Genomic DNA, 26776 nt, shown 5'->3' on the forward strand with positions numbered 1-26776 from the left:
AAACTGAATAAAGAGAAATAACATTGGCATGTCAAAGTGATATACAAGGTCTATTAGAAAAGTATCCGACCTTATTATTTTTTTCAAAAACCATATGGATTTGAATCACGTGTGATTACATCAGACATGCTTGAACCCTCGTGGGCATGCAAGAGTTTTTTCACGCCTGTCGGTTACGTCATTCACCTGTGGGCAGTCTTTGAGTGAGGAGTGGCCCACCCTCTCGTCGTTTTTTCATTGTTTAGGAATGGCTCAGAGACTGCTCCTTTGATAAAATTTTTTTCAAAAACTGTAAGGCACAGCTGAGTGGACACCATTCGATAAATTCAGCTGGTTTTCGGTAAAAATTTTAACGGCTGATGAGAGATTTTGGTCTGGTAGTGTCTGGGTAGATCTGCGCTTTGAGGCGGCAGCTTCTCGCCGTTTCAAGTTGAAAACTTCCACATTTCAGGCTCTGTTGACCCAGGAAGTCATCAGAGAACAGAGAACTTTCAGAAGAAGTCGGCATGAGGAGTTTATTCGGACATTCCATTGTTAACGGACATTTTATAATGAAAGAACGTGCGGGCAGAGTCACATGTCGGGCCGGACCCGACCGCGGGGGTCGCGACAGGAAAAACACCTCCGTGTTGGAAACCTTAACGGGCAAGTTGGAACATGCCCAAGCTGTTAAACAATTTCTCAGTTACTCACTTATTGAAAGCCATCAAAGGCCGCCTGAATTTTACAAATGGTTTTCAACACGGAGGTGTTTTTCCTGTCGCGGCGCACACAGATTTGCCGAGTCGTCACGGAAACGACTCGGCGAATTTGCGCGCACGTCTTTCATTAAAAAATGTCCTTAAACAGTGGAATTTCCACATAAAGTCCTCATGCCGGCCTCTTCTGAATCTTCTCTGTTCTCTCACAACGTCCTGGGTGAATTAAGCCTTAAATTAGGATGTTTTCAGGTCGAAACAGGCCGACGACGGCGCCTGGAAACGCTGCACGAAGTCCTGCTCCGTGGGAAGTCCTTACACCGACAGAAACACCCCCTAATCTCTCATCAGCCGTTAAACTTTTCACCGAAAACCAGCTTAATTTCTCGAATAGTGTCCACTCGGATATTCCTCACAGGTCCAGAAAAAATGTTGATAAAGCAACGCGCGCCGTCTCGAGCAGCGTGTAAAACAAAGGAATTCAGCCGAGAGGGCGGGACCACATCTCACTCAAGGCCTGCCCACAGGGAAATGACATCACCGACACGTGTGAAAAAACTCACGCATGCGCACGAGGGTTCAAGCATGATTGGTGTAATCGCATGTCATTCAAATCCATATAGTTAAAAAAATAAATAAAAGGGTCGGTTAATTGTTTAATAGACCTTGTATCAAACTTCTTATTTGTTTGAACATTCCCACCGAGAAATGTGAGAGAAATAAAAAAAATATATGATGTAAATAAGTACATAAAATCTATATAAATACCAGTCTTCAGCACAAACTCAATTTCTGCTTCATGGGAGGACTTTATTATTATTATTTTTGTCTCACTGTGTGTCTTAAAGAGCCAATTTAAATTCCACAGCCTTTAATATTTTCCATCTTAGGTACAAATGGCTGCAACAATTGAGGAAAAAATATATCCCATTTTCTTTTGATAACATGAAACACTTAAGCCTGTCACCCTGCAGGTTTCTGGTAATTGAACTGCTTGGTTTTGTATTCAGTAAACTATCTCCCTACAAGCACCGGTTACTTAGCATCTAATTGCAAAGGAATCGGCAGTTCTGCCTCTCAGTGGAGACAGCACAACGGAATTCTGTTTATTGTCCCCGTCTCGCGCCTCCTCTGTCTGTCATCCTTCACATTGCTGACAGCTGCCAAAACATGGCAGGAGGATATCTGGTATTTTGTTAAGAACTGTGTTTGAACAGAAGCTCAGAAACAGTCTCAGCTGCAGATAGTATCTCACCTCTCTTCCTGGATGAATGTGAACTTTCACAAATGAAGGCCATTGCAGCTGTCCAGCAAGATGCACACACCATTATCCATGTTTTAAGCACAATAGTGTAGCAGATAACAGAATATTTGCAGAGGAATCCTTCAAAATCGGTCACAAGCACAAGATTTGACTGTGTATACCTTTTGGTACATATCTTAGAAAAATAACGTTAGACATTTGAATTTTCAATAGGGGACCAAGTAGGGGACAATTGAAGAACTGCACAGGGGTCAAAATAAAAAAAAAGTTCCAATCATATTGAAAGCAATACCACATTATGTGTCTGATCACAAAGATTCCAAACAGGTATAGTTTGGACTATCTGTGACTGAATGTTATGGAGTAATGGGGTAAAAACAGAAGCATGGCAACAAAGGTCAATTTCAGTTTGTACAGGGGTCAAAAGTTAAAGTTGCTCCAATTATGGTAAAACATGGTGTAAATTATTGGTTGGGTTAATAGGGTTTTAAAAAGGAATAGTTTGCACCATGTGTCATGCTGAGTTATCATGTTACGGGGTAACATATGTCACATGTCATAGAATCCAAAGGACGTTGACCTTGTTTGACCTTTACTTTGGAGACCACACATTCAACACAGTCAGAACTATTCCATTTGTTAATCCTATTAGTTCAACCAATAATTTGCACCACGTTTTACCAAAACTGGAGCAACTTTAACTTTTGACCCCTGTACAAACTGAAACTGACCTTTGTCACCATTCTTGCTGTTTTTACTGCATAACTCCAGAACATTCAGTTATAGATAAACTATACCTTTTTGGAATCATTGTCATCAGATACATAATGAGGTATCACTTTCAATATGATTGGAAGATTTTTTTTTTTATTTTGACCCTGTGCAATTCTTCAATTGACCCCTACTTGGCCCCCTATTGAAAATTTAAATGGCTAAAGTTATTTTTTCTACAATATGTACCAAAAGGTATACACAGTCAAATTTTGGTGCTTGTAACCACATCTGAACGATTCTTACAGTTATCTGCTGTACTACAGGGGTTTGGTTTTCATGGCACCTTGGTGTCTTAAATAAATATCACACAGTTTTGTTTTCTGTTAAACTGCAATCTGACAACCCAGGTAGTACTGTGCAAATTGTCCACTTGTGTAAAAATCCTCAGGTTCCTATCTTGATCTACGGTGCATGGTCTAAAGTGTGTAGTGCAAGAGGCACTGGAGGTGCATCTAGTTTCACTTCGTTATTTACACAGTGAGGAGCCTGAGTATAACGTGGAGTGCAGAGGGTTTGTATTTAATCACTTAATTAGTCATGATTAATTAGCTAATTAGTCATAACGGTTGGCTTATTGACGGCTAAATTAATGGTAGCTAGTTTGCTTACTTTCGTGATTAACACTTTTATTTTACATGGTGTAGATTTTTAATGGTTCTTCCATTTATGGGTTCTTTAATAGATATCAACAGATAGTATCTAAGTTTGGGGTTTCCATTAGAAAGCATGTAGAGTATGGATTTTGTCTTCCTGTAGTAAGCTAGCAGGGTGAACTTTAGATAGATACCTAAAACATATTACATCATAGCTTCTGTTTCTATAATAACATAACCAGATTTATAGATTAGCCTACTAACTATAATTTAGTTTTACAACAAGTCTACAGACTTGAATATTTAGGTTTTAGTAGCTTACTCCTATAATATTATGCAGTAACTATATTTCTTGTATATGTTGTTTACTACCGTGATTGGTGGGTAGGGAGAGTTCCCATGGGATAAAAACAGCTTTTAAACCTACCATCCCTGGTTCTCAAGACCAGGCACCTAAGTGTCTCTACTCTTCTTTTTTTTTTTAGATATTTAGATATACTTTAGTATACACTAATAGAGTTCTACCTTAGAATTAGTATGTATAATAGAAGATATACCTTACTGAATTTTCATGAAACTGTTTTGGGTGTAACATGGATTAAACAATCATATTATCCTCTGTCATTCCCTAAGAGCTGGGATGTGCTGGAATGTTGTCTGTACAACTTAAATCTCTGAGGTCTAACTCATGTTTCTGTTAATAATCTCTGGCCAGGCCGGCTGCTTCAGCTCCTCTGACATGACGGGCGGGTGCTAGGAACCCGAAGCGGCTGGACCCGCAATGCAGACTCCCAGATCAGGTTTACGTGTTAAAGTAGTCGTCGTCTTTATTTCAGGCTGAGGTACGGTACACAGGTGATCAGTCAGCGGAGCAGAGGTACAAACAGGGTCAGGCAAAAACGCAGTCATATTCAAGCAGGGTTCAGAGGCACGAGCAAACACAGACATCAGGGATGAGGCAAAAGGCGTAGTCAAAAAAACAGAGCAGATTTCAAAACACACGGCTAGGCAAAACAGGACTGGATACAAGAGCTAGGATGTGTACTAACGATGACAAACTCGTGGGGAAGTGGTGGCAGGGAGGTGGTTAAATAGGACATGAGTTAAGAAGGTGCACGTGAGGAACAATCTAGAAAGGGGGCGTGGTCACTGAACAAAGATAAAACACTGTGCAAGATGGGGAGGAAGAGGGTGCACAAAGTGAAGTGATGTAAGCTACAGGGATGCGTGAGCAGGTGCCAGGAGTGAGAGTGAAAGAAAACACAAAGCGGACCAAATCAAAGTGTGAAACAAAGACAATAGCAGGTGCAGGCCTGTGGAGTGGGAGGGTACTCGGAGGGGCGTGAGGACAGAATAACATAACTAAGAACTAGGCATAAACATGAGAACTGAAAATGGAACATAAATACTTAAGCACAACAAAACTAGGAAAACAAGGTGGTCAACGAGCTATAAGAATAACAAACTACATGAAAATAGAAAGTAAAACCCTACATAAAGCATAACTGATAACACAAATGAGAAAAGCAAAATAAACAAGTAATAAACAATGATCAATAATGCAAACACAATCTGGCAGAACAAAACTGGAACGGAATTGGACAATGGCTCGAGTGTGAAAAGTAACAAAAAGTAACACAGCAAAACTAGAACAGAAATAACCACATGATGAAAAAAATAACTAATACATCAAAGCTGGGGCCAGAGGTGTGCCAAAAGGGGATGCAAAATAAGGACTAAGACCTAGACCCAGGCTGGGCATGACATCCTCACTCTGAGCAGCTGCTGAAAAAAGCTCCTCTCAGCAGGGTGATGTCCGTGACTCACTGTTTTGCTTTTTGCTGCTAATCTCACTTTTTATTTAATTCTTTTGTCAGAAACACACAAGTCTTCACAAACATGCTGACAGCGAGACTTGTTCAGCCTCCAGAACACAAACAGAACTCCGCCTATTTTCCACATCCGCTTGCGACATTCACAGCGTGCAGTTGCGCAATCTGAAAGCCCCTGCACTTGCAGACGCAACAAGTTGAGTGTGCAGCGTGCATGATCTGAAAGGCCCTTAACTCTCTAAATTCATCAAAACATCACAGCACGATTTCTACAACAGTTAGAATGAGATATTTAAATGACATTTAATTACAAGAAATGAACAAGAACACACATTTGGTGCACTTTCTCATTTTTATCTGTAATGCTCTGTAATAACTTTTTGGATTGAATTTTTCGGATTCAAAATGAAACTTGGTTGTCCTGACATTATGTTCTTCTATTTGAGCAAGTCATTTTCAGTTAATGTTAGACTTTTGTGAAAAACCTGTTCCTGCTCAACACCTCAGGCTGAACTTTTAGGGACCATACAGCAGAGGTGGGACAAGTCAAGTCAGAATGACCACCAATTGTTTGCAAGCTCTGACTTGGGACTTACAGATTGATGACTTGAGAATGACTTGACAGTGACTTTGTCCCACCTCTGCCATACAGTAGAGGTGGGCAGATCGATCCTAATATCAATAATATCGATACCAATACCGATACTCGTGTAAAAAGATCGATACTCAAGCTTATTTTCTCTCACACACGTACTGACTGCTGCGCACACAGATTCATCAAAGTCTACTCTCTGCCTGTAAAAGCAGCACTATGCTGTGTCACACAACACGGAGCAGCGCACCCTTGGTTTTGGTATTGTGGTTTGACAGCCCTCTACCTCAGGAGATTTTGTTTTAAGTTGTGTTGAGTGATATTTTTTTAAACAAAAATGTTGATTGTGATAATAAAGGATTTTGTTACGTACAAGGTTTGGCGAAATTCTGTCCTAGGTCTTTTGGATCCTTTGGATCTATGAAGCTTAAATATGAAAAAGTATCGGTATCGATATTGGCAATACTGGGCATGTATTTACTTGGTATCAGATCAATACCAGAATTCCCGGTATCGCCCACCTCTACCATACAGTGATATTTTCATATGTGTTTTGGCTGAAATACTGTTCTGAATGACCTGATTTTGGTCACACTAACAGTAAAGATTAAAGCAATATGACAGTACTCGCCTAGAATCTGCCTTCAGGGAACTGAAACACAATAAAGTTTCTCAATAAATGACAACTGACAGAGGATCAAACTGGGGGATAAAAAGTCATATCCTACCAGAGTTGCAGTCGTCTCCAGCAAAGCCCTCCTGGCAGACGCAGAAACCTTCTTTGCAGACGCCCTTCTTACTGCAGTTGTTGGCACAGTAGACTAGCGAGCAGTCCTCTCCAACGTACCCAGGCCGGCACTGACACGTCCCATTAACACAGAGGCCCTGGTCCGAGCAGTCATTGAGACATCTCCCCACCATGCAATCTTCTCCAGTGAAGGACTCTTCGCACACGCACTCCCCATCAATACACAACCCGCGGCCCGAGCAGTCCGAAGGACACCTTGGCTCAGAACAGTTGTCCCCTCCAAAGTCACGGTCGCACACGCACTCTCCTTCCACACAGACCCCCTGGCCAGAACAGTCATCTGGGCAGCGAGCCTCAGAGCAGTTTTTGCCGATCCAACCTTCGTCACAGATGCAGCTGCAAAGATCAAAGCTGAAACTGCCGTGTCCGCTACAGCTGGAAATGAAGTCCAAACGGCCTGGGACAAAGGTAAAGGACAGTACACACCGTCATAATGTGGCAGAATAATGCATCATTCTATTTTAGAAAAAACTATTATGAAGTTAAGATGTAAAAATAATAATAATAATATAAAATTAAGTCAAAGATAACAACAAACACCAAGTAGTACTTCAGTTTTGGGTTAGTTATGTCCTCTACAGATGTGTGAATGCCTTTGTTTCATTGTTCTTTTTCTTGTTGCAAGATTTACCTCTTTCCTGACAGAAAAACCTGGTGACATGATGAATTTAGTCAGAATCCATTATGTGTGAAATGGATCATTTCTTCTTTACTTTCATTTACATTTGAATCAAAAGGTCTTCAGCTAATATTTAAGAAACTTTATTTATATAGCACTTTTAGTATCAAATTGTACAAATGAAAGTGCTTCAGCATTTACAATCACACATAGTAAAGAAGCAACATAAATCAAACAAACATATTACTAAAAGATAAAACAGGTTAAAACAATAAAATCTATAACATATATACATAATATCAAATGTATCAGACTATCAATCAACTTCAATCAACTTTTTTCTTGTATAGCGCCAAATCACAACAAACAGTTGCCCCAAGGCGCTCCACATTGCAAGGCAAGGCCATACACTAATTATGAAACACAGTCTACGTCTAAAGCAACATAACCAAGGGATGGTCCAGGGTCACCCGATCCAGCCCTAACTATAAGCCTTAGCGAAAAGGAAAGTTTTAAGCCTAATCTTAAAAGTAGAGAGGGTATCTGTCTCCCTGATCTGAATTGGGAGCTGGTTCCACAGGAGAGGAGCCTGAAAGCTGAAGGCTCTGCCTCCCATTCTACTCTTACAAACCCTAGGAACTACAAGTAAGCCCGCAGTCTGAGAGCGAAGCGCTCTAATGGGGTAATATGGTACTATGAGGTCCCTAAGATAAGATGGGACCTGATTATTCAAAACCTTATAAGTAAGAAGAAGAATTTTAAATTCTATTCTAGCATTAACAGGAAGCCAATGAAGGGAGGCCAACACGGGTGAGATATGCTCTCTCCTGCTAGTCCCCGTCAGTACTCTAGCTGCAGCATTCTGAACCAACTGAAGGCTTTTTAGGGAACTTTTAGGACAACCTGATAATAATGAATTACAATAGTCCAGCCTAGAGGAAATAAATGCATGAATTAGTTTTTCAGCATCACTCTGAGACAAGACCTTTCTGATTTTAGAGATATTGCGTAAATGCAAAAAGGCAGTCCTACATATTTGTTTAATATGCGCTTTGAATGACATATCCTGATCAAAAATAACTCCAAGATTTCTCACAGTATTACTAGAGATCAGGGAAATGCCATCCAGAGTAACGATCTGGTTAGACACCATGCTTCTAAGATTTGTGGGGCCAAGTACAATAACTTCAGTTTTATCTGAGTTTAAAAGCAGGAAATTAGAGGTCATCCATGTCTTTATGTCTGTAAGACAATCCTGCAGTTTAGCTAATTGGTGCGTATCCTCTGGCTTCATGGATAGATAAAGCTGGGTATCATCTGCGTAACAATGAAAATTTAAGCAATACCGTCTAATAATACTGCCCAAGGGAAGCATGTATAAAGTGAATAAAATTGGTCCTAGCACAGAACCTTGTGGAACTCCATAATTAACTTTAGTCTGTGAAGAAGATTCCCCATTTACATGAACAAACTGTAATCTATTAGACAAATATGATTCAAACCACCGCAGCGCAATGCCTTTAATACCTATGACATGCTCTAATCTCTGTAATAAAATTTTATGGTCAACAGTATCAAAAGCAGCACTGAGGTCCAACAGAACAAGCACAGAGATAAGTCCACTGTCCGAAGCCATAAGAAGATCATTTGTAACCTTCACTAATGCTGTTTCTGTACTATGATGAATTCTAAAACCTGACTGAAACTCTTCAAATAGACCATTCCTCTGCAGGTGATCAGTTAGCTGTTTTACAACTACCCTCTCAAGAATCTTTGAGAGAAAAGGAAGGTTGGAGATTGGCCTATAATTAGCTAAGATAGCTGGGTCAAGTGATGGCTTTTTAAGTAATGGTTTAATTACTGCCACCTTAAAGGCCTGTGGTACATAACCAACTAACAAAGATAGATTGATCATATTTAAGATTGAAGCATTAAATAATGGTAGGACTTCCTTGAGCAGCCTGGCAGGAATGGGGTCTAATAAGCATGTTGATGGTTTGGATGAAGTAACTAATGAAAATAACTCAGACAGAACAATCGGAGAGAAAGAGTCTAACCAAATACCGGCATCACTGAAAGCAGCCAAAGATAACGATACATCTTTGGGATGGTTATGAGTAATTTTTTCTCTAATAGTCAAAATTTTGTTAGCAAAGAAAGTCATGAAGTCATTACTAGTTAAAGTTAATGGAATACTCAGCTCAATAGAGCTCTGACTCTTTGTCAGCCTGGCTACAGTGCTGAAAAGAAACCTGGGGTTGTTCTTATTTTCTTCAATTAGTGATGAGTAGAAAGATGTCCTAGCTTCACGAAGGGCTTTCTTATAGAGCAACAAACTCTTTTTCCAGGCTAAGTGAAGATCTTCTAAATTAGTGAGACGCCATTTCCTCTCCAACTTACGGGTTATCTGCTTTAAGCTACGAGTTTGTGAGTTATACCACGGAGTCAGACACTTCTGATTTAAAGCTCTCTTTTTCAGAGGAGCTACAGCATCCAAAGTTGTCTTCAATGAGGATGTAAAACTATTGACAAGATACTCTAACTCCCTTACAGAGTTTAGGTAGCTACTCTGCTCTGTGTTGGTATATGACATTAGAGAACATAAAGAAGGAATCATATCCTTAAACCTAGTTACAGCGCTTTCTGAAAGACTTCTAGTGTAATGAAACTTATTCCCCACTGCAGGGTAGTCCATCAGGGTAAATGTAAATGTTATTAAAAAATGATCAGACAAAAGGGAGTTTTCAGGGAATACTGTTAAGTCTTCTATTTCCATACCATAAGTCAGAACAAGATCTAAAATATGATTAAAGTGGTGGGTGGACTCATTTACTTTTTGAGCAAAGCCGATAGAGTCTAATAATAGATTAAATGCAGTGTTGAGGCTGTCATTCTCAGCATCTGTGTGGATGATAAAATCGCCCACTATAATTATCTTATCTGAGCTAAGCACTAAGTCAGACAAAAGGTCTGAAAATTCACAGAGAAACTCACAGTAACGACCAGGTGGACGATAGATAATAACAAATAAAACTGGTTTTTGGGACTTCCAATTTGGATGGACAAGACTAAGATACAAGCTTTCAAATGAATTAAAGCTCTGTCTAGGTTTTTGATTAATTAATAAGCTGGAATGGAAGATTGCTGCTAATCCTCCGCCACGGCCCGTGCTACGAGCATTCTGACAGTTAGTGTGACTCGGGGGTGTTACATACAAAACAGAGATGTATCAGACTATGTGAACAATACCATATGTACATACAAAACAGAGATGTATCAGACTATGTGAACAATACCATATGTACATACAAAACAGAGATGTTAAGGAGAAGAGACATTTCTTTAGTCTGGATTTAAATATCTCAACAGTATCAGCTGTGTCTTCTCCCAAATGGAAAACTATTCCATGAAAAAGGTGCATGGAAAGAGAAATGCCTCATGGCTCCCAGACTTCTTTTTTGCCTTAAGGTGCTCTGACACTTGCACAACTTTGATCCGCGCACATCGTCGCGACAATCCCACCCGCTGTGTTCCCAGCTGGACGCCGTGCTTTGTTCCACTGGCTGCCACGCATTGTGCGCTTGACGCAGCATATATAAAACAATTATTATGTAGCGGAGTTAGTCCAAGATGGCTGTTGAAAACAGCTCTAATCGCTTCCAGAATCACAGAGGATGCTGAGCAGCTGCTTTTCTGGCGTGCTTAATGAGGTGGAAAACGTATTTGGAGCCGTCTAAAAAGGTAAATATTTGTCATGTTCATATTGTAATAGCTTAATAAAGCAGTTGCATGTTCATCCCTTCTTCTGAATAGCTGTAAAAGTATGTTTATGATAGATTTAACATCTCGTTATAATCATTCAGACGAGCTGCTCTCTGATGTGGTGCGCTGACGCAATCACTCACACTCACATGCTATGTTTTTGACTTGTGTGCATAATGTTCACGTTAAGTTCATGTAATTAATGCATGATGGAGATTTTGAACATTTTAAACTTTTCTTTGCACGCTTGCATGATGTTGTGCACAGTTTACAATGGGTTACAAGTTTGAGACGAGTTTACTCTCATGCACGGCAGAGTGTGTGCAAGTGTGCGGATCAAAGTCGTGTAAGTGTCAGGGGGTCTTTAGGCACACAATGGTGGGAACAGTTCTGCTAAACACTAATTAGCAAAGCTAACTTTTTCATTAGCGAATTAGCTCTTTAATTTTGAAACCCATCAGCGGATTAATTAGCTCCCACTAAGTTTAGTTCCGCTAAATTTCAGTCCAGTAACATTTCTTCGCTGGCACAGTGAGAAAAGCCCCTTTCACACCAGGTCACCAGAAAATATGGCACATTTGGATATGTGTGATATTAATGAGGTTGCTTTAACTTCATAAAAGTACATCAGCACTTCAACCAACCATGAAATAATGTTACTAATCCCAGTGCAAAATAATAGAAATTTGCATATTTGGCAGATGAATGTGATCTCTGAGTGCCTCTATAGTTTTGCTTTTACCAAATCTGACACAACTCACAAATATCTGAAGATGAATGAATAATTGAACAAATGAGAATTGAATAAAAGACACTGTGCTATTTGCATATTCATAAGTGTTCAATCTATAAAATGTATTCTTGCAAGCATTCAGTCTGTTTTTGTGCTGTCCTCCATGAAGCCTCAGGCTACACAGAGTAGCAAATGTAATGTAATTATCAAGCATTTGTCTTTGTTAACATTTGTGCCATTACATATTTATTGGTGGTGGTGAACTTCTTTTCCTTTGATCTGTTTGAATCCTGAAAAACATTCAATTACCAGGCTACATACAATAATTGCATTGAACGTTTTTTGTAATATTGATGCAACACAAAGTCATGCATGGGAAATCAATTTTCACTTTAATTTATGTATTTATTTATTTATTTTTTTCAGACATACAGGTATTTCTGAACCCAATCCATGCTAAACACATCCTGCAATGCATTCTTAGCTGGGAATTGTCTTTGTCTATTAATATTATTTATTTTTAACCCATTTCATTTTTTAAGTCTCTTGGCATCACAGACAATTACGGCTGGCATCTATCTCACTTTGAGCATTCCTTTCCTGGTTCCCTGAGAAAATATTTAAGGCTCATTTTTATTCAGAACACAACTGCTGGAGATATAATATTCTTTCCAGTGAGACAAACTGTTTGCAGGAAGCAGTTGAATAGTGCATTAAGTAAAAAGGTTCTTCTAATATATACAGTGCATCTGGAAAGTATTCGTAGTGCTTCAGTTTTTCCACATTTTTTATGTTATGCCCTTATTCCAAAATGGATGACTTTTTTTTTCCTCACAATTCTACACACAATACCCCATAAAGACAACACGAATAACATTTTTAGAGAATGTTCAAATAATATATATATATATATATATACATTCTCGACCGGAAAAAGGTGCCTTGCCCTCTTCAGGTCGGTGGAGTGTCCTTGCCTCAAGTGGAGGAGTTTAAGTATCTCGGGGTCTTATTCACGAGTGAGGGACGGATGGAGCGTGAGATCGATAGACAGATCGGTGCAGCGTCTGCAGTGATGCGGTCGCTGTATCGGACCGTCGTGGTGAAGAGAGAGCTGAGTAGGGGGGCAAAGCTCTCGATTTACTGATCGATCTACGTTCCGATCCTCACCTATGGTCATGAGATTTGGCTCATGACCGAAAGAACGAGATTGTGGGTACAAGCGGCCGAGATGAGTTTCCTCCGCAGGGTGGCTGGGCGCTCCCTTAGAGATAGGGTGAGGAGCTCGGTCACTCAGGAGGAGCTCGGAGTCGAGCTGCTGCTCCTCCACGTCGAAGGGAGTCAGTTGAGGTGGCTCAGGCATCTTTTCTGGATGCCCCCTGGACGCCTCGCTGGAGAGGTGTTCCGGGCACGTCCCATTGGGAGGAGGCCCCAGGGAAGACCCAGAACACGCTGGAAGGATTACATCTCTCAGCTGGCTTGGGAACGCCTTGGGGTTCCCCCGGAGGAGCTGGGGGAGGTGTGTGTGGATCGGGAGGTCTGGGCGGCTTTGCTTGAGCTGCTGCCCCCGCGACCCGACTCCGGATAAAGCGGAAGAAAATGGATGGATGGATGGATATATATATATATAAATATAAAACCCAAGAAATCACGCATACATAAGTATTCACAACCTTTGCCACAAAGGTCAAAATTGAGCTCAGGTGCATCCTGTTGAAACTGATCATCCTTGACATGTGTCTACAGCTTAACTGGAGTCCACCTGGGGTAAATTCAGTTGACTGGACATGATTTGGAAAGGCACACACCTGTCTACATATAAGGTCCCACAGTTGACAGTGCATGTCTGAGCACAAACCAAGCATGAAGTCAGAGGAATTGTCTGTCGACCTCCGAGACAGGATTGTCTCAAAGCACAAATCTGGGAAGGGTACAGAAACATTTCTGTTGCTTTGAAGGTCCCAATGAGCACAGTGGCCTCCATCATCCATAAATGGAAAAATTCAGATCCAACAGGATTCTTCCTAGAGCTGGCTTCCCATCTAAACTGAGCGAGCGATTCAGGAAGAAGGGCCTTAGTCAGGAAGGTGACCAAGAACCAGATGGTCACTCTGTTGGAGCTCCAGCATTCCTCTGTGGAGAGAAGAGAACCTTCCAGAAGGACAACCATCTCTGCAGCAATCCACCAATCAAGCCTGTATGGTAGAGTGGCCAGACAGAAGCCACTCCTCAGTAAATGACACATGGCAGCCCACCTGGAGTTTGCCAAAAGGTACCTGAAGACTTTCAGACTATGAGAAACAAAATTCTCTGGTCTGATGAGACACAGATTGAACTCTTTGGGGTGAATGCCAGGCCTCATGTTTGGAAGAAACCAAACATCATCCCTACAGTGAAGATGGTGGTGGCAGCATCATACAGTGGGAGTGCTCTTAACCTCAGAAGGGAGCAACAGCTCATCTTTCAGCAGGACAATGACCCAAAGCACACAGCCAAGATATCAAAGGAGTGGCTTCAGGACAACTCTGTGAATGTCCCTGAGTGGCCCAGCCAGAGCCCAGACCTTAATCTGATTGAACATCTCTGGAGAGATCTGAAAATGACTGTGTACCGATGCTCCCCATCCAACCTGATGGAGCTTGAGAGGTGTTGCAAAGAAGAATGGGCAAAACTGCCCAAAGATAGGTGCACCAATCTTGTGGCATCATATTCAAGAAAACATGAGGCTGTAATTGCTGTCAAAGGTGCATCAACAAAGTATTGAGCAAAGGGTGTTAATACTTATGTGCATGTGATTTCTTAGTTCTTTATTTTTTATAAATTTGCAAAAAAAAGAACTTTTTTCATGTTGTCACTATGGGGTGTTGTGAGTAGAATTTTGAGGGAAAAATGAATTTATTCAATTTTTGAATAAAGCTGTAATATAAAATTTGTAAAAAGTGAAGCAATGTTAATACTTCCCAGATGCACTGTATTATAATCCAGTTCACTGAATTTGTGAGTTATTATAATGGCAAGATGTTGTAGAAAGTGGATTTTTATACTACAGACTGCGTTACAGGTTTTGGATATTTAATATTTGACTCTGCAATTTTCGGTCCGTTTTCCTAAAAACAGAAAGCAGCAATGAAAATTGTTCTCACATGAAATGTTTTTGTCTGCTTTTAAACACGGCTCACCCATGGCTGGGCTCTCCCCACAGCATCCAGATCCACACTGAGCTCTGAGCATAGAAACTTCTCTCTCCAGCATCTCCATCCGGGTGGCGAGCTGCTGGATTGTGGTTGTTGTGGGACAACCACAGGCTGCTTTTGGGATGTTGATGCGATGTGTGAATGTTACCTGTGTAAAAGCAGATTATTTAATTTTAAAGTGTGCTTTTGCCTGATGAAATGGATTGCATCCAACAGTAAACCTTGTTTTGTTAAAACTCTTATGGCCATATTTTGTCAATCTATAGGGTATAGTCTTCAGCATTTCATACGTGTGTGTGTGTGTGTGTGTGTGTGTAGGGAGCATCTCCAACTCCATTTTGCTATATTTGCAACCTGTAGTCTGACAAAGTAGTCAAAAGGGATCCCGGGTGTGTTTTCAGCGGAACATGAAATAAATCACTGTCATCTGTCGTTTCTACAAGAGCTACATGTGTTTAAACCTGGCACATTCTTAATTACATACGTTCGTCATTAATATTTTTGTTTTTACTGCTTATTTGAGTACTAGTCGCAGTGGCATCAGAACAAGTGCTCTTCTCAGACTTCTCTATCCTCTGCTAAGTCCTCTAACTCTTCCACGTGGAACTTGAGGAGTTCCCAAACCAAGTGGGGAATCTAATGCCTCCAGAAAATCTTGGCTCGTTTGCAGTGAATCCTCTCAGTTACACGTCCCTGGAAGATCTACCTACAGAGTATGACCAGGGGGCATCTTCAGCAGATGACTGAAGCACCTCAGCTGGCTCCTTTTGATGCAAAGAAGCAGCAACTCTATGCTGACTCCCTCGTCAATATTCAAGCTTCTCACCCTGACCCTGAGTCTAAGCACTGATACCAGATGAGGAAGGGCATTTCTGCCAGCTTTATCCGTCACCTTGTTCTTCCAGTCATTACCCAAAGCTCATAACCATAGGTGAAGATATAAATGTAAACGTAAATCATGTAGACTGGTTGTCTACTTGGGTGCTTGCCATCCAGGTTGCAAGTCCAGAACGCAAGTACACGTGCACAGATGAGTGCAAGTGCCCTTGCTGTTTAAACAATGTGGGGACTGGTCAGAACTGAGCAGTACGTTTTGCACCCTAATTATGTACATTTTGCTCTTTTCGAGTTACAACATGCAGTATTCTCAAGAAACAGCCGATAAAAGGTAACTGTACACCTTTTGTACTTTCATACCAAATCCACTAATTCACAAGCCTAATTCAATTCTCCACAATAACAAAAGTAAAAGCTAATCACTGCAATCAAAGCACCCACCTGCAAGCAACCCAGTGGGTGGAAGGTCTGGCCCTTACTCTGCTATAGCACTTTGAGATATTATGATTCGGTGCTCAATGAACAGACTGAATTGAACTGAACCTTGACAGATTAATGAGTGAGGATTCAGATAGATGGAGTGTCAATAGCGTCAAATCATTTTGAAAAAAATCTTTTTTTTTACAACACAGCTTTCTAAAATACTTCACCCCACAGCAATTTGTTTTTGAATGTTTCAAAAATGGTCATGGTTACAATCCAACGTGATGTCAACCAGTGGTGGGCACACTTCCGATAATCTGATAACAGATAATTATCGAAGATAATGTTTTCATTATCGGATGATCATTTTAGATAACTTTAAAAACCATTATCAGACTAATTATCTTGATAACTTTTAGACTGATAACGTAGTAAACCAAACTGAACAGCAGCAAACATTTTTAAAATTTAAAATCAGTTGAGACCTATCTGTTGAAAGTTTCCTAAGAGATGTATAGTTCTACCCTCTGCAAACAGAAGCAAGCTAATTTCAAGCAAAACCACTCTACCCTCTGCAGACAAAGAAGAACTGGTCACAAAAAAAAAAACTAATTTTCTTTAACACCATACTGATAATATCACCCAAGTCATCTAGAGGCATATATTTTTAACTTATGGTTCAAATTTTAACCAAACTAATTTTGGACAAGTTATTTAAAATTACTGTCATGCCTGAAGTTTTATGAAGTGAAAACATCAGATATATGTTTTAGTTTTAAAGTAATGTGCTAATTTTTAAGGTTTTGTGAGCACATGCTGTGCCCAGCAGTGCATTATGAGTAATCTCAGTATATTCATGACAGGACAAATGCATCTGTTCAGGTTCCACAGACAGCAGCATTAAACTCTAGTGCCTAAAACTCTCGTGAATATATTCTCTGGGTTTATAGATGTTATTGTATTTGCCTTTGTTAAATTCCACGCATCTTAAATGTAGCAGACACGGATTATCTGGAATTTTGTTTTGGCAAGTTTTCAAGGCCTCTACTGCCATCTACTGGGCAGTAGTGTTCATGGCAGTATTTGCCCTAAGTACTAAGCGTCTGGGCACCAGTAGATGGCAGTGTTCTATTTATTTGGACCCCGGTTATATCAGATGGTTGTCAAATCAACTTTTTGGCTTTGCAAATGGCTTTTTTTTTTTTTTTTTTTTTTTTTTTACAAATTAAGTTTAAAAACAACAACAACAGCAAAAAACATTACAAGACAGCTCTGCCGTGTTTGCACAGGCACAGTGCGAGTAGTTGGACGCTTGTAGCTCTTCAGGAGCAGGATACAGAATAATATCAAACAGGTTTGATTTTCATTCGACCATACGATCGGCGATCAGGAGGTGGTCGTGAGATGTTAAATGCAGCTTGTTACTCCATGTACACTACACGATGCAGGATGCGCGATTAACCTGAAACTTGGTCCAAAAAATTCTCACACGAATGAAAAATCATCTGAAAAAGGGCCAAAACTCACACAGTGTAAAGCCAACATTTATGTGTCAACACAATATTGAGTGCACGTTTTACAACATCATAAAACGTGCACACATCATAAAACGTGCGCATGGCACTAATAAAAAGTGCGCACATTCTCTCCACATGCAAAACATTTTGCGATGACACTTCCAGGGCTCCATAAAAATGCCTGTTTTTACAAATAAAAAATGGAATATTTTACAAAAGCACATTTATCTGTAAACACCAACACACGACACGTCACATTAACGTGTTGGTTTACATAATGAATGACTGAACCAATCAGTGTTTAGCAGAGGCACTGTTACCCAGAATCCTTTGTGATCTGTAACTATCTGTATCTGTAACTTCCGATACATTTTTGGATGGTTCATCGGTTTATCTTTATCAAAGATAACTTTTCAGTTATCTGATTATCTGTTATCGAAGTTAATTTTTTGGTTATCTGTGCCTACCACTGATGTCATAACTTCAGTTCAAGACACCAAGTCTCCATAGTTCAGTTCAGTGTGAAATTACAGAAAGAAATGCAATCAGACAGGCAGCAGGGTGGCTTAGTGGTTAGCCCTGTTGCCTCACAGCAAGAAAGTTGTGGGATCGCTGCCCGCCTGGGCCTTTCTGTGTGAGGTTTGGCTGTTCTCCCCGTGTTTGTGTGGGCTCCCTCTGGGTACTCCAGCTTCCTCCCACTTCCAAAGTCATGCAGTTTAAGTGAATTGGTGACTCTAAATTGACTGTAGGTGTGCATGCATGTGAGAATGTGTTTGTCTGTCTATATGTGGCCCTGCAACAGACTGGCATCCAGCCCTATGACTGCTGGGATAAGCTCCAGCCCCCCTATGACCCTTAACTGGAATAAGCAGGTATAGTAAATGAATGAATGCAATCAGACAAGAAATCTTAGAAGGTCTGTCTCACATGACACAGTCGGCCTCCACCATCAAGAAGACTCAAAGTGGTGAGGTTTCTTTGCATGTTTCTTTGTGTCATTCATTCATTGTGTCATTGCCCATATCACCAAATTTAAACAATTCAGATACAAATTATAGAATTGTTTACAAAAAAAAAAAAACATACCTGGCTGTCGGTGTCCATTGTGTGCTCTGTGTACTCTGCTGGTCCGGTTGATCCCATTGGAACCTCTGGGGAAGATTTAGCATGAGCGCCTTACATGTCACATCAAGCTTGGTTTTTATAGGCTAATTTTTATGTCTTATGTATACAGGCACTTTAAAATGTAAAAAAAATGTTGCAATGAATTTGAAAACATATACATAGCTGAGGACATTATCACCTGGGGCTGGTGGTGTTGACGCATCCAGCTCGACAGAGCACAGCGACTCTAAGGGTACGTTGATGTTGTAGACATGGTTAAAGACCATAGCCTGCTCCCGCAGTGTCTGGTTAGCTGCAGAAGCAGAGGGGAGCTGATCGCCACCTGGTGTCTGCCTCCGGACTCGGCTGGTTCGTACTAGCTTGTTGTCTCTTGATGGAGCACCATGAGTGATGCCCTGCAGACAAACCCAGTAGGAAATATATAAAAATACTTCTCAGTGTTTGAGCCTAATTCACAGATTTTCAGTTGTTTTTGTTCTTTCAGTCTTAGGTAGATGGCACAAGAGTGGGAAGACGACCAAAAGAGCTCAAGGAGACTCAATCTGTCATTGTGTCACCGGCTACAGTACTGACAAAACAACATGGCACAATATGGCTTTAAAATTCAGATTAAAAAAATGTGGTGAGACAGTTATGTGTTTTCAGACTCACAGAGATTTTCAGATATGAGAAAATACAAAACTAAAGGAAGAAGCTTTTCAAGGGAAGATAATCCAAAACACAAAGGAAAGGGAGGAACTGAACACCATGTTCACATTTGTTGAACTTGAACTTCAGAGATTTACAACAAAAAAACATTGCAGCATTGTGACATAATGTTTTCAGCTCAGTCTGTCTGTCTGAAGAAAACAATTCAAAAAAGTCACAAATTTCAGTCCCATGTGGTTGCAATGCAAGCTTTATGTCACATAATGAATGATTACATTTTATTATATATTAAGTCCAGATGTGAATCTAGTAGCAATTTTTATTGATTCCATATTGTATTTAAGGCAGGCCATATGACATAAAATTAACATCACGCATTTTTCACTTTTGGACAGTAAGAGTATTATATCAAGGTGGTACTATGTTTGAATTATTGCAACTAACTCCTTTAACAAATATCTTATTTGAGCAATAAAATCCATGGCTGTTTTTAATTGATTCTCATTAAGATTTAAACAAGTGTGCATGCAATGGAAAGGTCCACTGGTTAACACAACACAATCACAGTTTAGCCATTTCCATGATGTTAAGTCATGTCTTAATGTGAAAATGAGGGCATACAAAAAAGTTAAAGTAACAAAAAACTTGAAGCGACATGAAAATTTCTGCAGGTTCCAATCCATTTTTGTGAGCTGAGAAAAATCAAAAAGATGCACAAGCCTAGTATGTACTGTCATTATTTTTTAAATGATGCACTGTTTGTCCAGCCAATCATTGGTATTGTTTGACAACAACATTGCACAAACATGGACAGTTAACAAGTTTTAAATTATGGGATTGACCGTAACAGCATTTGTCAAGTAAACCTCAAACTTTTATATTTCAGTAACAGTTCATTTTTATCTATTGCATTTTGTTATTTTAATTTATTTAAAACTAAAGTGTTCACAAGTGTTATTTGTCATTTTGGTTCTTCTTGAATTATTTCTTTATGGTGCATCCAGAAAGTATTCACAGTGCTTCACTTTTTCCACATTTTGTTACATTACTGTCCAACCTGGTCTCACGGCAAGTCGTGCTTCAGCAGCATGAAATACACAATCTATTGGTTCGTGATATTGTGACGAAAAGCGCCTCATTTTCATCATGGCAGCACAAATTCATTCTCATTCATTCCATGATGGCTGCACGAAATTAGAAGTGAAACGGGGGGGTCGGGGTGGTTACGGTTAGGGTGGGGGGAAGGAGTAAGATTAGGTTATGGTTAAGGTTAGGGTTGGGGGTGGGATTAGGGTTAGGAATAGTGAGTTAAAAAAAGATGAAAAATTTGACTCATTGCGTCACGGGAGCACGAAAAAAAAAGTGAGACTGGGCTGTACTGTCTTATTCCAAAATGGAGTAAATAATTTTTTCCATAAAAATTCTACTCACAACACCCTGTAATGATAACATGAAAAGGTTCTTTGAAGTTTTTGCAAATTCTTTACAAACAAAAGCTAAGAAATCACATGTATTCACCTTTAATACCTTTGCTCAATACTTTGTTGATGCACTTTTTGCAGCAATTACAGCCTCACCTCTTTCTTTTCTTTATTCTTTATTTATTTATTTGACAGGGACAATGTAATGCTAATTTTCAACTCCCGTCCCTGGTTGAGTTGTTCTACACTAACAAGACATCATCTAAAATACAAATGTATTCACATGAGAACATTTCATCTATAAATACCAGCGCAATTGAAAAGTTCATCACTCACCCATCTCATTCATTCACCCTCTCACACATGGGTGCAGTTTTGGTTTATTTTAAGCCAAGATTTAAGTTTGGATGAGAACAATTTAAACTTGCCGATGGACTTAATTTCTGTGGGCAATGAGTCCAGAGTTTACAGGCTTTATAAGAAAAGGCCGACTGTCCAAATGATGTTCTACACTTGGGGGTTGCACAGTTGTGGTTTAAGCTGCCTCATGTTGTCCTACTGCTGCTTGGTCTCTGCACAACTATACTGAGTGATTCTGGAACCACATGGTAACATTTGAAAAATCATTTGAGAAAGCACAAATTACTGAAACTATCACAACTTAAAGTATACTTGTGAATTTGACAGTGGTGAAAACAGACAGGTTTTCTGTCCAGAATTTTCATAGCTTGATTATAAAGTGAGCCAATGTGCTTTGTAGCTGAGGTAAGTGCCTGGGCTCATGCTGTCATGCCTTACGATATACAGTATGTGAAAATATCATCCTATGCATGTACAGCAGGACCGCCTGGTTGGGAATGTAATGTCTGATAAGTTTAAAACAGTTGAGGTTTCTTTGTATTGTTTTTGATATCTTCTTTATGTGCGCATCAAATTTTCACTGTGAATCAAGAACTAAAACTAAATATTTAATTTTAATTTCATTTAATTAATTTAATATTTAATTATTTTCGATATCATCTTTATGTGTCCATCAAATTTTCGCTGTGAATCAAGAACTAAACCTAAATATTTAATTTTAATTTCATTTAATTAATTTAATATTTAATTGTTTTCGATATCTTCTTTATGTGTCCATCAATTTTTCGCTGTGAATCAAGAACTAAACCCAAATATTTAATTTCATTTACTCATTGTATTTTATCATTTTGCAAAAGTATTCTGAAAATTCTGTTCTAAATTTTGTGTTTTGATGGACAAACACATGGCAACTGTTTTAGTGAGATTAGGAACCAATTCATTTTTGAAAAGCCACAGACAAATAGCCATGCATGCAGATAAAACTTCTGCAGCTTCCTCCAGTATCTTTGAGGAAGCATAAGAAACAGCATCGCCCCCATAAAGTTGACAGCGGACACCACAACAAATCAAAGGCCGATCATTTATGAAGAGACCAAATAGCAGTGGTCTCAATATGGAGCCCTGGGGTATGCCCATCCAGATGTTTATGAGAGATGACTTTTCCTGAGCCACTTTTACACACTGTTCCCGATCCTGAAGAAACAAGGCAAACCACTGCACTGCCTCAGGGGAGATGTTAAATAAAGACATTTTGGCTAAAAGGAGGTTATGGCTAACTGTTTAAAAAGCTTTTCTCTTCTTGAAAATGATGTCACAAGCTTGGCACACCTATCTTTGGGCTGTTTTGCCCATTCCTCTTTGCAGCACCTCTCAAGCTCCTTCAGGTTGGATGGGGAGCATTGGTGCACAGCCATTTTCAGATCGGACTGGCTATATGCCAAACCGTTGGGTCAATAAAGTAAATACGCAAGCATATACACCCAACCACAACCGACCAATGAGCGCACTTGTAAGCTCACTTCCGGTTTCAACGTGGGGGAAAAAGGCTGATATTTTCTCACCGGCTGTGGGAGGGTTTGCAGCCCGCGGAGGAGCTGTGATCTAAAGTGGTTCTGTTTGGCTCATCACACCCAGGGAACAGTGTCAAACTAACACCATGTTACAGCCAACAAGCAGCATTTTGTTCAAAAACTGTTTTGTCGTTAACAGGCTTCCGTTCTAAATGCTTATGAAGTTTGTCTGTTTTCATCCATTGCGGTGTTTTCACAGTAATTAAAGACGGCTCCATTAAATATGTCAAACATACGCCGAAATAGAGCCTTAAAAAGTGGTGTAAAAACGTAGTTTTGATGGACAAAACATGTCAAGTACACGATCAGGGTTGGGCGAATAAGATAAGACATTATATTTATCTGCCCAACAATTGGGCATATAGCCTTTGCCTTTTCAGATCTCTCCATAGATATTCAATCAGATTCAGGTCTGGGCTCTGGCTGGGCCACTCAAGGACATTCACAGAGTTGTCCTGAAGCCACTCCTTTGATATCTTGGCTGTGTGCTTAGGGACATGTCCTGCCTCAGTCTGCGTTCAAGAGCACTCAGAATTAGGTTTTCATCCAGGATGTCTCTGTACATTGGTGATTTCATCTTTCTCTCAATCCTGACTAGTCTCCCAGTTCCTGCCGCAGAACATCATCCCCACACCATGATGCTGCCATCACCATGCTTCACTGTAGGAATGGTGCCTGGTTTCCTCCAAACATGGTGCCTGGCATTCACACCAAAGAGTTCAATCTTTGTCACATCAGACCAGACAATTTTGTTTCTTTTGGTCTGAGAGTCCTTCAGGTGCCTTTTTGTAAACTCTAGGCGGGCTGCCATGTGCCTTTCACTAAGGAGTGGCTTCAGTCTGGCCACTCTACCATACAGGCCTGATTGGTGGATTGCTGCAGACATGCTTGTCCTTCTGGAAGGTTCTCCTCCCTCCACAGATGAATGCTGGAGATCTGACAGAATGACCATAGGGTTCTTGGTCACCTCCCTGACAAAGGTCCTTCTCCCCCTATTGCGCAGTTTAGACATGCAGCCACCTCTTGGAAGTGTCCTGGTGAATCTGAAGGTAGATCATAGATGGAGGCCACTGTACTCATTGGGACCTTTAAAGCAGCAGAAATGTTTCTGTACCCTTCACCAGATTTGTGCCATGAGACAATCCTGTCTTGGAGGTCTACAGACAATTCCTTTGACTTCATGCTTGGTTTGTGCTCTGATACGCACAGTCAAATGTGGGACCTTATATGTAGACTGGTGTGTGCCTTTCCAGTTCATGTACAATCAACCAAATTTACCCCAGGTGGACTCCAATTAAGTTGTAGAAACATCTTAAGGATGATCAGTACAAACAGGATGCACCCGAGCTAAATTTTGAGCTCCATGGTATAGGCTGTGAATATGTACAGTAGCGTTCAGAATAATAGTAGTGCTATGTGACTAAAAAGATTAATCCAGGTTTTGAGTATATTTCTTATTGTTACATGGGAAACAAGGCACCAGTAGATTCAGTAGATTCTCACAAATCCAACAAGACCAAGCATTCATGATATGCACACTCTTAAGGCTATGAAATTGGGCTATTAGTAAAAAAAGTAGAAAAGGGGGTGTTCACAATAATAGTAGTGTGGCATTCAGTCAGTGATTTTGTCAATTTTGTGGAACAAACAGGTGTGAATCAGGTGTCCCCTATTTAAGGATGAAGCCAGCACCTGTTGAACATGCTTTTCTCTTTGAAAGCCTGAGGAAAATGGGACGTTCAAGACATTGTTCAGAAGAACAGCATAGTTTGATTAAAAAGTTGATTGGAGAGGGGAAAACCTATACGCAGGTGCAAAAAATTATAGGCTGTTCATCTACAATGATCTCCAATGCTTTAAAATGGAAAAAAAAAAAAAAACAGAAGCGTGGAAGAAAATGGAAAACACCATCAAAATGGATAGAAGAATAACCAGAATGGCAAAGGCTCACCCACTGATCAGCTCCAGGATGACCAAAGACAGTCTGGAGTTACCTGTAAGTGCTGTGACAGTTAGAAGACGCCTGTGTGAAGCTAATTTATTTGCAAGAGTCCCCCGCAAAGTCCCTCTGTTAAATAAAAGAAATGTGCAGAAGAGGTTACAATTTGCCAAAGAACACATCAACTGGCCTAAAGAGAATATTTTGTGGACTGATGAGAGTAAAATTGTTCTTTTTGGGTCCAAGGGCCGCAGACAGTTGTGAAACGACCCCCAAACTCTGAATTCAAGCCACAGTTCACAGTGAAGACAGTGAAGCATGGTGGTGCAAGCATCATGATATGGGCATGTTTCTCCTACTATGGTGTTGGGCCTCTATATCGCATACCAGGTATCATGGATCAGTTTGGATATGTCAAAATACTTGAAGAGGTCATGTTGCCTTATGCTGAAGAGGACATGCCCTTGAAACGGGTGTTTCAACAAGACAATGACCCCAAGCACACTAGTAAATGAGCAAAATTGTGGTTTCAATCCAACAAAATTAATGCCTTGCAGATGTGAAGAAATCATAAAAAACTGTCTTTATACAACTAAATACTAGTTTAGTGATTCACAGGATTGCTAAAAAGCAGTTTGAACATAATAGTTTTGAGTTTGTAGCGTCAACAGCAGAGGCTACTATTATTGTGAACACCCCTTTTTCTACTTTTTTTTATTAATAGCCCAATTTCATAGCCTTAAGAGTGTGCATATCATGAATGCTTGGTCTTGTTGGATTTGTGAGAATCTACTGAATCTAGTGGTACCTTGTTTCCCATGTAACAATAAGAAATATACTCAAAACCTGGATTAATCTTTTTCATCACATAGCACTACTATTATTCTGAACACTACTGTACATATGATTTATTAGTTTTTTTTTTGTTGTTTTTATGTATAAAATTTGAAAAAATCTAAACAAAAAATATTTTTCACATTGTCATTATGGGGTACTGTGTATAGAAATTTGAGGGAAAAACATGGATGACATCCATTTTGGAATAAGGCTGTAACATAACAAAATGTGGATAAAGTGAAGTGCTGTGAATACTTTCCAGATGCACGGTAGTTCAGTTCATCGTTATCAGCAACAGTGTAATGCAGGGTATTAAAATAGTGGTGGAGTTGGTGATTAAAAAGAAACCTGCACCTTCTTTGCCCTTTCTGGAGTCAGGTTGACACCTATGACAATTGATCCACAGACATTTTGAAGAGCTCTGTGTCCAGAGTTAAGTGATTAGAATGACTGGCACAATAGGAGAATGAAACAAATAATGAAGGGGGAAAAAGGTCTTGTGCACCCTTCTGTGCACTGAGTGAGGAATTAGATGGTTGTTGTTAGAACTTTTTTTCTTTTACCTGTAGTGCCAAAACCAGGGCCAAAGCCAATATCCAGCCTGCTGTGGCCCAGTGATACTGCTGTGTCTGTGGCATGTTGGAAACAAACCTCACCGCTTCTGTCCACTCACACCTGTAGAGAGAAAGTGCGAGAGAGAGAAAGAGACAGAGACTAAGAATTCAGGGAAAAGAGTATGCATCTGCACATGCTTCACCTACATTTGCATTACGCTTGATGTCCTTCCTGTGCAGTTATTAGTGTCCAAACATGAAAACATATAGGCACATGCATGACTATGTATCAGCAGTGTTTGTGTATGCATGGATCTAAGTGCATGTAGAGAGCCACAGCTCTGTAAATGGTCATAAAATGTCCTTAAGTCTTTGATCTGATGTTAAATAATTGGCTTTCAACAGCATTATAAAAAAACACTCTCCCAGGGATTATGAGAAATGGCTCAAAACCTTTGGAAAATCCTTTACTGGTGCAATACCAAATATGTGATCTTTCCACATGGGAGGAATAGAGAAGTATTGTTCGCAGAAAGCGAGTTGATGGATGAGAAATAGTTAGAGTGATGCTGCTGTAATCCACTCTGCACTGACTGAGGGAGCGAGACGAGCTCTCAGTGTTTGACTTGTTTGTTGTGGAAAAAAAAAATACTGATGTGGATCCTTTTGGCAACACGA

General features: G+C 40.0%; 1 protein-coding gene across 1 annotated transcript in view; it reads right to left on the reverse strand.

Annotated features, from left to right (window-relative positions):
• tnr (tenascin R (restrictin, janusin)) overlaps positions 1 to 26776 on the reverse strand; it is a 306961-nt gene that overhangs the window by 146481 nt on the left and 133704 nt on the right. The window contains 5 exon segments of the mRNA XM_034182776.1: positions 6482 to 6958; positions 14852 to 15014; positions 18730 to 18818; positions 18947 to 19163; positions 26108 to 26219. Of these exon segments, the coding sequence (XP_034038667.1) occupies positions 6482 to 6958; positions 14852 to 15014; positions 18730 to 18818; positions 18947 to 19163; positions 26108 to 26182 (1021 nt within the window). The 5' untranslated portion in view covers positions 26183 to 26219.

This window comes from Thalassophryne amazonica, chromosome 12, assembly GCF_902500255.1.
Source record: "Thalassophryne amazonica chromosome 12, fThaAma1.1, whole genome shotgun sequence".
Taxonomy (NCBI): domain Eukaryota; kingdom Metazoa; phylum Chordata; class Actinopteri; order Batrachoidiformes; family Batrachoididae; genus Thalassophryne; species Thalassophryne amazonica.